Here is a 12583-nt window from a genome sequence, read left to right on the forward strand (position 1 = left end):
TACAGCAGCGGCTCAGAAGGCAGGAGCTACTGCAATGATCAGGAACGTCACCTTCCACAGGGTGACTTCCTTCACCTTCTTGCTGACATCTTCTCCAGGATGGTAGACATCGTAACCTTCGGGGCAGCTGGCAGGAACACAGCGGAAGCGGCCCCAGGCACGACCGCCAGGAGAAGCGGCAGGCATGATCAGGACAGTCGATGCAGGAGCTACAGCAGAAGTTCGGAATGCAGGAGCTACTGAAACGGCCAGGAACGTCACTTCCACAACGTGACTTCCTTCACCTTCACGCCGACATCTACAGGATGGCAGACATCGTAACCTCCAGGGCAGCTGGCAGGAACGGCGGCTACTTCCTTCACCTCCACTCCAACATCTTCTACGGGATGGTGGACATGAAACATCGTAACCTCCATCGCAGTCAGGCAGGAACACAACGGAAGTGGCCCCGGGCACGACCACCAGGAGAAGCAGCAGGCACGATCAGGACAGCCGATGCAGGAGCTACAGAAGCAGTTCGGAAGGCAGGAGCTACTGCAATGGCCAGGAACGTCACCAGCAGCGACAGGAACAATGAGGATGGCTGTGGCAGGAGACCAGGAAGAGCCGCCCAGAGACTGTTGTTGAGTTAACAGGAGCGTAACACAGGAAACAGCAGGAGTAGATGGACCACAGATATGCCAGAGGCATTGCCACAGCATACATGAAGGCTAGCAATGACAGTGATCGATCCACATCGGCAGGAACAGAGTCAGAACGATCCCAATGTGGTACTATGTCACCCAGCTAGGTATTTGTGGTCGATCCCGAAGCAACACTAATGAACGTCGGGACTCCTTCATGCAAGATATCCCCCGAGATATCCAGCCAACTACTGCCGTGTCTGTGATGCTCACTGTCAACCTGAAAGAAAAAGCAAAGATGATTAGAGAGGGAAACTCCTCTCGCTATGAGAGGAACTGCCCTATGCAGCGAGAGGAGGTACCCAAGAAGAGGTAGCCTGCCCCCCACCCCTTCACGGTCTTCACCCCACCAGCAAGCGAAGAGGGTGAAGGAGAGAGATCTCTACCGAAGGAGAGATAAGGAAGAACCTACATGGAGAGAAAAGGACGGAGGGGAGGCCACCAAGGGCGCTGTGGAAGCATAACTTACGGACAACGCCTGCAACCTCCCAACCGCTCCGCAACTCTCTAGGTGCAGGCGACAAAAACAACACTCAGCACAAGTAGGAAGGACGTAGTCATGCCCTTGTGCACAGAGGGCGGGAGCCCAAGAAGGGAAGCGAACTCTTACGTCCCGATCAATGTAGGGAAGCGAAGATATTACGTCCCAATCTAATATTTCTGATTGTACAGGGGAACGCCTTCAGTATCGAAATAAAGGGCCACTGGAGAGAAGCATTACCACTAGGTTACACTCCTTAAATATACCCTTGGCCGTTAACCCAAGACACAGTGTAGGGGAACGACGGCTATGCAAGGTTATCACAAATCGTAGGTTTGTATTAATAAATATCAAACACACGTAATATACACACAAAATACATTAAGATCCCCGGGATAATAAGAGTTTAACGACAGTCAGGCAGAGAGATCCGAAACCACGTCTGCAACGCAAGATGGCCAAAAGCAAACTGGAATGTTTACATCCAGGCAGGCGGGTATTCCCGCCTACCTGGTGGTAGTTACTGCCTAACCATCTTGCTCAAGAGTTTAACGGCCATTTCCAGCCTACGCTGAAAGTAATTCCTAATGTAAAGGACCGATGGTTTGTATATCGTGTCGGAACAAACTTATATTAAGTTGAATAAAGTGCCTTCTATCAATGCAGTACAAAATTCATTCTACAAAAAAGTTAGAGATATTGCAACTAGGATTTCCAATTAAGGTTACGTAAAGTCATATGCAGCAAGATATTGGGCAAAACACCTAACCTTCCTTACTTCTACGGGATCCCTAAAGTACATAATACTGGATGTCCCTTACGACCCATTGTAGCTACGTGTGGTGCCCCCCAATCCATGTTAGCTGAATGACTTGCCAAGCAACTTGCCCCTTTGGTAGGCATGATATCCTCCGCACATATCAGACACAGGGATGATTTCATTCATAGATTAAGAGCGTTGGATGGCTTTTCGGGGAAAATGTAAAGTCTGGATGTCACTGCTTTGTTAACCAATGTCCCTCTTGGTTATGTACTTGAAAAATTATGTGATAAGTTTGATAATGACCCAAGTTTATGCTCACTCCCCACTGAAGTATTTCTTGACCTCATTAAACTGTGTGTAGAGTCCACTGTTTTCACTTTCAATGAAGATGAGTATGAACAAAGATCTGGAGTAGCAATGGGATCCCCCCCTCTCACCTGTTTTGGCTAATATCTGCATGGAGTTCTTGGAGGAGACATTATGAGTCCTTGCCTGTCTCGGTTTAAACCAATATTTTGGGTTTGCTATGTGGATGATATTTTCATTCTTTTCATTCATGATGACAATTTATTCATTGAAATAGCGGAATTTGTTAACAGTCAGATACAACAAATCAAGTTCACAAATGAAAAGGAATCAGAGTGCAAATTACCTTTGTTGGATGTCCTAGTTTTTCACAATCCAAACACAAAGAAGTCTGAATTCTCGGTTTACCGAAAGCTGACCAATGCAGAATTATATGTTCATTTTTATTCCTATCATAGCATTCAGATAAAGAAAAATATCACTTTTAACATGGCTGTCAGGGCTCTTAAAGTTTATGACCCACAATAGTTAGATGATGAAATTACCCATATTCGAAATACTTTTAATAAATTGAGTTACCCTGCCCATTTTATTGAAGATGCTTTGTCTAAGGCTAAGAAAAAGTTTTACAACCTTCCACTCAAGCAGATTGATCACAGCAGATTCATAATGCTTCCAAATCATGAGAAATTAAAATCAACAGCCCAGTTAATCAATAGTACAGGTAATGTTAAAGTAGCTTTCACATATGAAAATTCAATAAGATCCAAATTCAATAAGAATAATAGCCACAGAATTGGTAGTGATAGTAACAACAAGAGAAACATTGGAGTATATTCTATAAAGTGCAAGCTCTGTAATTTATTTTATTTTGGGGAGACAGGTAGGGGGAAGGACATTAGGTTACAAGAACATAAAAAAAAAGCGGTTAGGGACTTTGCTCCAAACAGCGCTATGAACAAACATTGTTGGGAGAATAATCACGCTACAGAAGAGTAGTGGAGGGGGCTTTGATAAACATTTGCAACACATTAGATGGCAATAAAGCCTTTATGCAAAAAAGTTTTGCCTGGATTAGCCTAAAAGAATGATGAAACATTCAAGTATGACTTTATAGCAATTATATCAGCCAGCTGCGAGCGCCTATGCCCAGAAAACACCATTCGAAAATTAATATTAAGGCAAAATCATACTGAAGGCTTGCAAGTAATCTAGACCCAGTAAACAAAACATGATACTATATAAGAGTTTCAGCCTAAAGGAATGGCATAACACATACGAGGATTACTTTAAGGGCAGAGTTATTATCGGCGTCTCGCAAGCCTAGAAGTAAACAAAAGACTTTTAGACAAAATTCTGTTGATGAATCAACTTAATAATAACAAAAGGAAAAAACTCATTCTGAGATTTCATGAAGGTTACTAATTTGCACTCCAGTGGATGTGTACACCACCAAAATCCAGATATATATCCAGAAAATAATGAATACAGCTGCTGCCATACTCGGTGTTCACCTGAGCATGGCAGGAACAGATTGAAGTTATCTGCTAAAGTCGTTCCTAATATTCCTGCTAGTGGGCGGAATTGGTCACCTACACAGATGTAAGTGTTACCCACGAAATTTTGAATTCAAGCTGCTGTGTAAGTGAACTAATAGCTATGCAATTACTTGGTAAGTTACTTATATAAAACTAAGCATTTATTATGTTCATTCTTATCAGATATATCCTACTATTCAACCCTACAACTACTTTGATCTGCTAGATTGTGTATTATGTTCACAAACAGAAGGCTGAGGCATACCAAGGCTGAGGTCAGGGAAACCAATTAAAAATTATTTCCTTCCTACGCTTGGGGGTCCCTTAAGAATGCCTAACATGAAGGAAATCCTTTGCATGGGAGGGGACCAGAGGAGCCAAAGGGAAGCAATAAGAATACTACTGTCATCCATCGCAATTCATCAAAGCATCTGATAAAATGCTAACACCTAACAGAATGAATAATAACAATGAACAGTAGCTGCTCACAGGACAGCAGAAATACTGTGCGTACTTACAATAACCAGGAATTAGAGAAAAAAAGGTACATATACGACTTTCAACCAGCACAAAAATAAATCACTGATGAATACTTAAATACAAGAAAATTTTGTACAAGTGCCAACAAACCACAATTATGCAGAGACAACTGATAAAAAATAAATGAAAACTGATCAAGCAGAAATGTAAACTTGAAGCAAAATACCAGGAGGGCTGACTGTCTTGGCTGCATACCTGACATGTCAATGCTCTTCCTCTCCTTCTTGAAGTGTATCTAGAGAGTGCTGAATGAGCAAGACAGACAATTGTAAAATGATAGGGTTGCACTAAAACATGCTTTTGGAAAATAAAAACAATGAAAAGTACTAGTCTATGAGAAAACATCCTACACATACTCCAAAACTAACTTGAACATCAGTAACCAAAAGGGTGTGTAATATAATTTCCTTTTGGTGTCACTGTAACTAGCAATGGCAAAACAATACTGTACAGTAATACCCCGAACTTGCGCGACTGAGTTGCGCGAACTTTCATTGGAACCTAACTAATTGTCACACAAGTTTTTCACAGACACGCGGACATTTGCGAATACTGAGAAACCCTGCAAAAGTGTTTGTGCTTAATTTTTCATGTAATTTATAAGTTTTCAAGCTTTCATATGTAAATTAATTAAAAATAAATAATAAAAGTAATAATTTCTCTCTCTCTCTCTTTTACTGAGATGAGAGAATTTTTATGGCACATGTATACATTTATTTGTTTTGTATGATAAATAAATTTTTTACCTAATAATGAGTACTAATTTTCAAATATTAATACGATTAATAATAATATAACTGTAATTACAAAATTCATATGTGATACATATCTTAAACAAACAAATGTCTTTCCCTCATCTTTTGTTGAAGCTTGAAGGCAAAGCTGTCAGACATGTCGATTTAACACGACAAGAAATACTGTAATTCATAAAATATTTCACTCTCTAAAGTAAGGAAAACTGTTACTCTCTCTCTCTCTCTCTCTCTCTCTCTCTCTCTCTCTCTCTCTCATAGTTAGCTCAACCTATGTATTACTGTTTCTCTATGTCTTTAACTGTACAGTATATAATTTTAAATTTATCTAATTTTACCTGTACCATCTACAAACTGTAAATGCACCATTTTAAAACATAGAGACAGAGCATTTCAGAACAAAGAGAAAAAGACAGAATAAAAAAGTTTTTAAAAACGAAGTTGAGAAGACATCTAAAAATAGATCGGTGGAATGGGGAGAGAGAGAAATAGTACACTAAACTTCAGACACTCCTATATTTTTACGTCAACCATATATTTCTTTTTTTAAGGGTAATGTATTAAGCTAACTTTTAAATGAAATTACAGTAACTTTAATTTCATTTATAAGTTAGTTTAATACTGAATTTCTTTCTTTTGATATCCAACGTAAGAATAACTTCTCTCTCTCTCTCTCTCTGTCTCTGTAATAATTCATAAATAATTTAACTTGATATTTCAAGTATGGGCAATATATCTCTCTCTCTCTCTCTCTCGTGGTATTCTCTCTGTCTTCATAATAACTGATAAATAATTTCACTCTCTTAACTAAGGACAATCTCTCTCTCTCTCTCTCTCTCTCTCTCTCTCTCTCTCTCTCTCTCTCTCTCTCGTTCATAGTTAGAGCTCACACTTTTACAACTTATTATTTCTCTGTGCGTCTTTACCTATACAGTAGATAGTTTAAATTGATCTAATTTTACCTGTACTGTCTACGAAGTGTAAATGCGCTAGTGTGGCAAATACATTCTAAAACATAGACATAATAACTAAGAGTTGTATTAGTCCAAATAAAAAGTACTGTTTGTCCATGAAAAAGCATTTCAGAACAAAGAGAAAGAGATTTAGAATAAAGAAGTTATTAAAAAGAGGTTGAGATGACTTCTAAAAACAGATCGGTCAGAAGGTGAGAGACAGAAAGTCTCTTCTAACTCTCTATTTTTATGTCAAACCATTTATTTTTTTTTTTAAAGGTAATGTATTAAGCTAACTTTTAAACGAAATTACAGCAACATTAATTTCATTTAAAAGTTAGCTTAATATTTGGGAACATGGTTAGGGTCATATTTAGTGTTTAAACTTTAGAAACAAGCATTTACTAGCATTTTTAGAGACTGTGCCAAACTTACGCAAAAATTTGCCTTGCACAAGGGGTTCTGGAACCTAACCTCGCGTAAGTTTGGGGTATGACTGTATATGATTGTAAACCTTCCATTTATATAAGTGTATGACCATATCTACATCAAAGTGGTTACCTACCCTGTACGAGGTTCCAGCCTGGAAGCAGGAAGAGAAGTACAGAAAATTACTAAGTCTTTAACCTGGTAAGTGTCATTTATGAATGCTTGGGTGATGCCATTAACATAATTTTTCCCAATAACAAACCAACACAATTTCAATGCCATTTTGCACATATTTTTGCACTTCCATCACTTTATTATATATAAATGAAAAACAATTCATAACAAAAGGAATTTCCTTTGCCTAAGAATACCTACCAATGTAAAAACAATTACAGCTTACTTGGGAAAATTATTATACCATTCACTATACTGTCCTGTATTGTGTATATATCACCCCCATTAAAAATTAAAAAGTTCCAAATATAACAAGATTCACATTCACAAATTTCAACACTTTATAACCAAACCATTTTTTCTTTCATCATGTGTGCTGTACAAGATTTTTGAGGCATCAATTATTTTCCTCAATAAATATATTAGTTTCACTCACTATAACTGAAAAATATCATCATCTTTATTTTCTACTGTAAATTTCATGCCGTGATGACAGCTAAAACAGAAGGATCTTCTGCAAGACCCATGACAGCTACACAAATCACCTGGCAGTGATGACATCATCAGCATTACCATCACTTTCATAATGAGATGACTCTTAACTGGGTGATTCTGCAGTGTAACTGAAATCATCAAAGGTACTATAACCATCATTATCAAGAATTTCATCCCTAATCCTGTATGGGTAGATAATCTTTTTTAAGTGCTCATCACAACATATGCAAGAACACAAAATACAAAAAGTCATCTCCTTTCAGGCTTCACAAAGCCCAAACCCCTGTACAAAAGTTGCAAGATAGTATTTCCTGAAACAAAAGCTGCTAGATAGTAGTGCTTTTAGCTCAATCTGAACATCTGTGGACACTGAAAGTCACTTCTAGTACTGTAAAACTTGAAATTGACTCTTGTCAATGCAAAAAGTAATGGAAGGAAAATGGGCATTGACTGAAGGAAGGATTCAAGAGACAACACTTCTATAAGGATGACAAATGTAGATTTAGAATAAACAAAAAAAGTTAAAGCTGCTGAAATGAATTATTTGCACAATAAATCTGGGGTAAGAAGATTAATACAAATAAAGATGTCGTTAAAAATTTAGCACAGGTGAAACAAGACTAAAAAGTATACAAAAATAAGAATAAAAAAAATTATATACAATATCCATTGCCAATATAATAATCAGAGTTCTACAGAAAACACCAGTTTTACTGCTGAAAGTTCTGAAAACAAATTTCAACAGAATGACAACCAACAAAAATATCCTTTGATCAACATACAGAAAGATGACAGACTGTCTGCTCTAGGAATTGCTCTATTTCTAGTTTATGCAAAGTAGCATTATCTACCTAGGGTATTTCAATTAATCAGTTTGCTGAATACATACTAAGAAAAAATATTTTCCGTTATTACAATCACAGCTGTAACTGATAGATGGCTGTGATATTGTTTAACCAATTTTGGATAAACATAAATATATCTACAAGTCTAGTCAAGCATCTTAGATATAAATTATAGCTGGTATTTAACAATTATAATACTACTGTTTACATTAAACTGTTTACATTATGAACTACAAACAAAATAGTCTAGTAGTATGTACTAATTTATATTCTTAACTTAATCATCATTATAGTATTATTAAAAATATATATGTAAGTCAGGCCCTTAGGTTTCTTTCCTATGGCACAGCACAACAGTGCACACTGTAATAAGTATCAGACAGAAAACAAGAAAGTATACGACTCAATGGAGACCAAGAAAAAAAATAAAGCAGTGATTAAGATGATGAAAACCAATCAATTTGTAGGTGATTTTGATTTAGGTCATTATCATACCCCTAAGACCACTCAAAAGGCACATGTAAGGCAATGTCTTGTATACAGAATTTCATTATCTGATTTTTGCTGAATCTCCAGATGACAATTTATCATGAATGTAGAATTATGTTTGCTTTGTTTAGCAAATTCAACTGAACCATATTCGATATAAAAATGACGGAATTTTACTTAATGACTATGCACCCTATGACCCACTCCAATGAATGAAAAATACCACTAATTAGTATTACTGTTATTATTATTATTATTATTATTATTATTATTATGCAGTAATAACTGTGAATAAACAAGACTTACAGGAAAGATCCTCTCCTCTTTTTTGAACTGCCACCATCAGATGAAAATGATGCTATGGACGTACATTCAGATCTATAGTCTGGGAAATCAAAGTTACCCAACCCAAACATATTGGCGAATTTATGACCTGAAAAAGAGACAATAAATGTGAACACAAACATTTTAAAACACAAAAGTATTATGCAAATATCATGATATTTAATACTGCATCAGTGTTATAATTTTTTATGCTAGCTAGAAAAAATAAAAGGAAGAAGTGGACTAACTAAATCAGTATAACCAGTCACCTTTGTGAAAGACGAAAACTTAAAATTTTATCTTCCATTTACAACTCACTGGTATGTAAAAAAATTTTTTTTTTAAATGGTACGAATATTCAACAACAAGTCTTCTTCATTTAAGAGAACCAAATAAGACTACCGTTTAAGCAATAAAAGAAAATGTCTCCATTACTATATGTAAAATAAAAATCTAATAAAAACACAAAAGAAAATTACAAAATATTCATGGATACTGTGCATCCCTGGTGATGGATGAAGTAATAATTATGAAACTTTTATGATAAAATAAAGTTTTATACTGTACATACTTACCAAGTCATTACATAGCTGGGCAGTCCCCGGTTATCTGCGATCCGGTTTTACAGCGCTTGTCTAGCGACAAAAATCAGCAATTTTCAGCGTCAAAAAGCGCCAATTCCTGCTTATCGGCACACGATGATTGGGTATTGGCACTGATACATGCCTACAAGAGGTGCCGATAACCGAAAATCGCGATTTTCAGCGTCGATAAGCCCCCGAAAATTGCCGAAAATCAAAGATTTTCAGTTATCATCACACCATCAGAAAGGAACCCCCGCCGATAACTTGGGACTGCCTGTACTAGCTTTCTACACGGCAGCCTAAGAATTCAACTTGCACGGTGGCACTACTGTAATCATTTTTGCCCTGATGCCCATGTGAGGGGAGGCAGAGGGCTCCAATTATGTAATTACTTGGTAAGTGTATATAAAACTTTATTTTATCATAAAAATGTCATTTTTATATACAGTAACCCCCACATTTGCGGGGATGCATACCATACCCGCCACCCCCCCGCGAATAGCAAAAATCCGAGAATACTTAAAACCCCTCTAAAAACACTTAGAACTGCCTATTTTGATAGTTCAAACACAAAAAAATCTCTAAAAATGCTTATACCTTAGTATTTTAATAGTTTTATCACAAAAAGTGCATTTAGTCATGAAAAGAATATGAAAATACAGTAATTAGTGAATATTTCTCAGTGAAAAATACCACGAATGGGTGAATTTTCCGCGAATGATGTGTATATACATTCCACAGAGAAATCCGCGAATAGGTAAGTCCGTGAACCGTGAGAACGTGAATATGGGGGGTTTGCTGTAAGTGCCTTACCAAGTAATTACATAGCTGACTCCATATTGAATGGAGGAGGGAACATGGACATATTCTACTCCAAGACATTAAGAAAGTAATGACTATGAAATAGAAAAGGCTGTTAGCATTAGAATAATGCTGGTAAGAGAGCTCCTGCTGACTAGTACTGTCTCTGGGAGGTGCTCATCTTAACCTGTGGAGGACGTGGCAGTATGGCCAAGGATCGCCTCCACTTCAGTGGGTACTCTGCAGCCATGGCGGAGACGAGTAAAAATCACAGTTTTTGAAAGTAAACTGTATTTTTCCTAACTATACAAACCTGAGGTCCTTTACATTAGGAATTATTTTCAGCATAGGCTGGAAATGGCCGTTAAACTATTGAGCAAGGTGGTTAGGGAGTAACTACTGCCAGGTAGGCGGGAATACCTGCCTGCCTGGATGTAAACATTCCAGTTTGCCTTTCGGTCCAGGTTCAGATAGATGGGTGGCATGAGGTGGGCATAATATGTAATGTAAAGGACCTCAGGTTTGTATAGTTAGGAAAAATACAATTTACTTTCAAAAACTGTGATTTGTTCCGACACGATATAAAAACCGTCAGTCCTTTACATTAGGAAGACTCACTGGTTGGAGGGAGGAATCTGAGTGAGTCTCCTGAACTGACTGGAGTTCTGCACACCTGGGCTACTACTCCTGGTCGAAAGAGCTTGGAGTACCATGCCACTGACATATTGATCAGAGTGTAGGCACTGCAAGATCAAATGTCAGATACTGGACCTTTTCGCATGAGTGAGGAAACATAACTCATACGAAATAGGCTGGAAGGATCTAGAGTCAGAGGCAGTAAGGAAAAGCCGAGATAGGGTTCCCTTATTGCCAGTCACTCCTTCCTCCCCTTGCTAGAGGAAGGAGCAGAATTGCTTCTATGATTCTGGAAGAAAAATAGAACGGGTGCTCGATGTGTAGTCTTACCGCATCAGCGTCAGATCCAGCAACTATTGGTTCGAGTCTCCTATTCTCATCCCGAAGGAGGAGAAGTAGAAGGACTGGGAAGGAGGAGGAAGCGAGGCCATCACTCTCAGTATCCTTCTCACTTCCAGAACCAACACCTTAGGCAAGATGCTACTCGTCCTCTTGAAGGAGCCGGGTAAGACAACACAACTTGTTGAGCAGCCACCACAGAGTCAAGGAGAAAAGGTCCCAAGGGCCTGGGGCAAGACCATAGGAAGACAAGTGTGGTCTAAGAGACCACGTCTTGCTTCCAGACCGATAGAAACTTCCAGAATGTGAGGGATGGACCAAGCCACTGACTTCATGAGCTCTCGGGTGGAAAGTACCAGTATCATCGTTGCCAGCTGCTGAGTACCTCCTTCGATCGCTACACGAAGCCAGGAGAAAGATGTGTCCTTAGACACTTCTTCCTTGGGAGAGAGAGTACTAGCGAAAATGTCGACGACATCCAGGTTAGGAATGTTGAGCCTTTTCAAAAAGTACCACAGCTCCCTAATAAGACAAAGAAACGAACGATGTGGATCATCGACACAAAGTCCAAGGAGGAGGGGAACAAGAAAGACTCGAACCCGACAATAGATGCCGATGGATTCAGAGTCCACTTACGACATCCGAGAAGGAGTCAAGGTATTGATCCCCACCCCTGTTCTTCCATCTTCTATGCCAAGGCCGAAGCAAGGTGAGAGATGGTCCTAAGAGGGCGCATCTCTATCCGACGACTCTCATAAGAGCATGTGCAGAGCACGGGACAGGAACCCTAAACGAGAGTCACATGCCACCTAGGGAACAGTTCACTGGACAGCACGACCGAAGAACCTTCTCGTCTGTAGCTAAGTCTCAACTGAGGAGACGAAGGTTACTTCAGATAGAAGACTAGGTCGCAAGGGCCTAAGTTCTTCACAGATGAAAGGGAGAAAAGCAACCCTCGGCAGAGAAGACGAGGAAGTAGGAGTTTCGTCAACGACACCCACCAGCGAAGACGGATCCAGTCCCTGGGACAGTGTTGCAGAGGACTTCAAGAGGTATCCAGCTACATCCATTGCCGCTCAGCGACAAAGCCTGTGCTTGCAAGGAAAGCTGGAAGGTCTCCCAGTCCTGAACACACAGGAGCTGTCGAGTGCGCTATAGAACACTCAATTACCTGCAAATGTCGACACATGAAACAGGAGGAAAAAACGATTCCTCTTGTTTGTCGACAAATGCCACTACAGTGGTTTTGTTGTTCAACTAACCCACTGAGTGTCGCAAAACTCATTCTGAATTCTCAGAAGGCCAAAAGGCTGCCTTCAGCCCAGGATGGTGATGAGAAATCTTACCGGTGTGCGCCTACTTCTCAATCGGTGAATCCATAAGTAGACATATGATGCGAGGGGAATATGCAAGCATATTCAAAGGTTACTTCAATCAAGCATTAGCCTGGC

At 39.0% G+C, this 12583-nt stretch overlaps 1 protein-coding gene across 2 annotated transcripts in view; it reads right to left on the reverse strand.

Moving 5' to 3' along the window:
• cyc (basic helix-loop-helix ARNT-like protein cyc) overlaps window positions 1-12583 on the reverse strand; it is a 119898-nt gene that overhangs the window by 97180 nt on the left and 10135 nt on the right. The window contains exons 2-3 of one of the 2 annotated variants that reach the window (XM_067131815.1): window positions 8755-8881; window positions 6582-6599 (exon numbers count right to left, since the gene is read on the reverse strand). In XM_067131815.1, coding sequence (XP_066987916.1) covers window positions 6582-6599; window positions 8755-8864 — 128 coding nt within the window. In that variant the 5' untranslated portion in view covers window positions 8865-8881. The remainder of the gene's footprint in view (window positions 1-6581; window positions 6600-8754; window positions 8882-12583) is intronic. The other variant, XM_067131822.1, reaches the window with a different exon arrangement.

Source organism: Macrobrachium rosenbergii, chromosome 3 (genome assembly GCF_040412425.1).
Source record: "Macrobrachium rosenbergii isolate ZJJX-2024 chromosome 3, ASM4041242v1, whole genome shotgun sequence".
Classification (NCBI taxonomy): domain Eukaryota; kingdom Metazoa; phylum Arthropoda; class Malacostraca; order Decapoda; family Palaemonidae; genus Macrobrachium; species Macrobrachium rosenbergii.